Raw genomic sequence first — 3,102 nt, 5'->3', positions numbered from 1 at the left:
GGGCACTGCCAGGGATCCAGGGGCAGCCCCAGCTGCTCTGGGCACCCTGTGCCAGGGCCTGCCCACCCTCCCAGGGATGGATTCCTTCCCAAAATCCCATCCAGCCCTGCCCTCTGGCACTGGGAAGCCATTCCCTATGTCCTGACCCCTCTGGCCCTTGTCCCCAGTCCCTCTGCAGCTCTCCTGGAGCCCCTTTAGGCCCTGGAAGGGCCTCCAGGGTCTCTCTGGATCCTTCTCCTCTCCAGGTGAGCACCCCCAGCTCTCCCAGCCTGGCTCCATCAGTACAAAGCCCCATCTGTGCCCCAAGGTGGTGGTGCATTTCGGAGATCAGGCCTGCTGGAAAAAACTTGTTCACCAGCTACAAAACACTCAGGATGCAGTTATTTTCTGCTTTACTTTCTTTATTATACCTCTTAAAAATTGTTAATAAAAAGGAAACAGTTTAAGTGGCAAAGTATCTGTGCAGCTCTTCAACATCATTCCCCAAGCAGAAAATAGAACAGAAAGCAGCGAAAAGAAACCTTGTTGATATAAACATCTACACCCACCCCCAAAGCCCTTCCGAAGTGCATCTCATCTAATCTCATCTAATTCAATCTAATCTCATCCACCATCTATTTATCATTTATCATTTATCATCTATCATCTATCTTCTATCTTCTATAATCTATTTTTGATCATCTATCTTCTATCATCTATCATTTTATCATCTGTCATCTATCATCTACCATCTACCACCTATAATCTATATAATCTATATAATCTATATAATCTATATAATCTATATAATCTATAATCAACCATCTAACGTCTAAAATCTATCATCTATCGTCCATCATCTCCCATCTCTAATAAAATCACTGCCCAGGACCACGAGGGCCCCGAAGCCACTTGGGCTTCTCAGAGCATCTCCAGGGCCAGCTGGGGACGGACCCCGGCCCTGGCTCCGTGTCAGCCCCAGGAGCTGCCTGCAGGGGCAGGGAAGGGGATTTGCGAGGCTGCCAGGTCTCAGCACACCGAGCAGAGCCACTCTCGTGTCTCGTGTCACAGCCCGCTGCTGTGGATCCGCGGGCACGCTGGTGCTGGCTCGTGCCTCAGTTTCCCCCTGGGGAATTGCTGTGCCCGCGTGGAAGCAGCTGAGAGCTGCCCTGTGCTGGGGCTGGGTGTGTGAGCAGGGAAGGGCAGGGCAGATCTCCCGTCCCTGCCTGCAGGGCAGAGGCTCAGGCAGAGTCAGGCGGTGCTGAAGGGAAACTAGAAGGTAAAAGGGGAGTTCTTCTCTACTTTGTTTTCTTTATCTCTTAAAAATTGTTAATAAAATGAAACAAATTAGAGTGGTGAACTATCTGTGCGGCTCTTCACAGCGTTCCCCAAGCAAAAAACAGAACAGAAAGCAGCAAAAAGAAACCTTGTCCATAAAACCATCTACACCCACCCCCAAGGCCCCTCCTACATCCCACCCAGAAAGCCCCCCCTAACTCCATCTACTCTAATCTAATCTAATCTATTCTAATCTAATCTAATCTTGTACCATCTCCCATCTCTAATAGACTCCTATGTGGGCCAGAGATTCCCAATCTATGGCATCCCCCTCTGGCAAAGAGGCCTGGATGTTTTCAGCCCCCTGCACAGCGGGGATGCTGTCGGAGGGGCTGTCTCTCATCTCCTCATGCCAGACAGCCTCCAGGAAAGCTGTGGCCGTCAGGGTTTCGTCCAAGCCCAGCTTGGTGGGGCTGCCTTCGGGGAGGACTTGCTGCTGCTCTTGTGCTGTTGGGTGCACAACACCGGGCAGGGTGGGAAGTGGGAGCTCCAGGTGCTCAAGGGCGGAGAAGTCTCCTTGCTCCGGGGCAAAGTCAAGGAGAGCCTCCCAGTCAGTGCTGCCCTTCAGCTCCATCAGCTCGCTCGGCTCTTCCTGGGGCCCCGAGGCAGAGCTGGGAAGCCAAGACACCTCGGCCAGTGGCGTGGGCCAGGGCTGGTTGTGCTGCTGCTGCTGCCCCGCTTCGTTCTCCACAGGGTTCCAGCTGTGGCTGCTTTCAAACTCTTCAAACTCTTGCAGCAGCTGCTGCAGCTCCGCGCCTACCTCGAGGCTGCTCTGGGAGCTGCAGGCCAGAGTAGCTGGGCTGAGGACACGCTGTGCTTCTTGCTGGGCTCTTTTGGTGGAGGCTGGCTCTGGAAGCTCTTTGGAGGTGCTGCTCTGGAGCTGCTCAGCGTATCGGGGGTGAAGCTTCCAAAACGCACCTCTGCCTGGCTCGCCCTTCTCCCGGGGCACCTTGATGAAGCGCTTGTTGATGCAGAGGTTGTGCCGGATGGAGCTCTAGATGCAAAAGAGAACAAACCCCAGGGCTGAATGCCTGTCTGCTGTTGGGGGCAGACCTGTGCGGAGTCTGCTGCAAAAAGCACATTTTTCAGGGAGGCCCCTTGGTAAAAGAAAGCAGAAATGGCAACATCAAGGTGTGCCAGGCTGCTGCGTGCCCTGAAGGAAATCCCCTGAATCCCTGTATGTGCCTGGAGTGCAGCAAAAAACCCAAAAGAAAGGAAATTCAGTTGTTGGGCAATGCCCCAGCCTGGGCTCCCCAAAGCCAAGCCAAAGCAGCCAGATCCTACTTGCCAAGCACTCCCAGAGTTGCCCAAGCCCAGGGAAGGCTGGGGCAGCCAGGTGGCTCTGAGAGGGACCGGGAGGGCTTGTCTCACCAGTGATGGGCTTCCAGGCCTGCTGGAGACCCCAGGGTCGGGGAGAAGGTGGGCAATGGCTGGGCAGGATGTTTGGAGCCGGTGTGCCCAGCCCTGGCTGGGTGATCACGGCTGCCCAGGATTGTGGGCTTGCTGCAAATTTGGGCCAGCAAGAACCCAAGCAGGGGCAGGACCCATCCAGGGCCCTACTGCCCTGTCCTGTCCTGCCCTATCCTCTCCTAGAAAGCATCCCGGGCCAGAGGAGGAAGGCAGCGAGCCAAGGGGGCTGGGAAAAGCCGCTCTGGGGCTGTGCCCAAAGCTGGCGAGCCTGGGGGCTGTCCCCTTGCCCCTGAGGACATGTTCGTGCTCTCTGGGGACAGCAGCCCTCTCTGACCTCTCTTAGGCTTCCCTCTGCAACTCTCAGCAGTTGCTGCC

At 55.1% G+C, this 3,102-nt stretch overlaps 1 protein-coding gene across 1 annotated transcript in view; it reads right to left on the bottom strand.

Annotated features, from left to right (window-relative positions):
- Positions 1–3,102, bottom strand: part of SLC11A2 (solute carrier family 11 member 2) — a 37,885-nt gene that overhangs the window by 31,736 nt on the left and 3,047 nt on the right. The window contains exon 3 of the mRNA XM_017728709.1: positions 1,944–2,311. Within this exon, the coding sequence (XP_017584198.1) occupies positions 1,944–2,311 (368 nt within the window). The remainder of the gene's footprint in view (positions 1–1,943; positions 2,312–3,102) is intronic.

This window comes from Corvus brachyrhynchos, unplaced genomic scaffold (assembly GCF_000691975.1).
Source record: "Corvus brachyrhynchos isolate BGI_N302 unplaced genomic scaffold, ASM69197v1 scaffold193, whole genome shotgun sequence".
In the NCBI taxonomy this organism is placed as follows: Eukaryota; Metazoa; Chordata; class Aves; order Passeriformes; family Corvidae; genus Corvus; species Corvus brachyrhynchos.
This window is presented reverse-complemented; position numbering and strand designations above follow the sequence as displayed.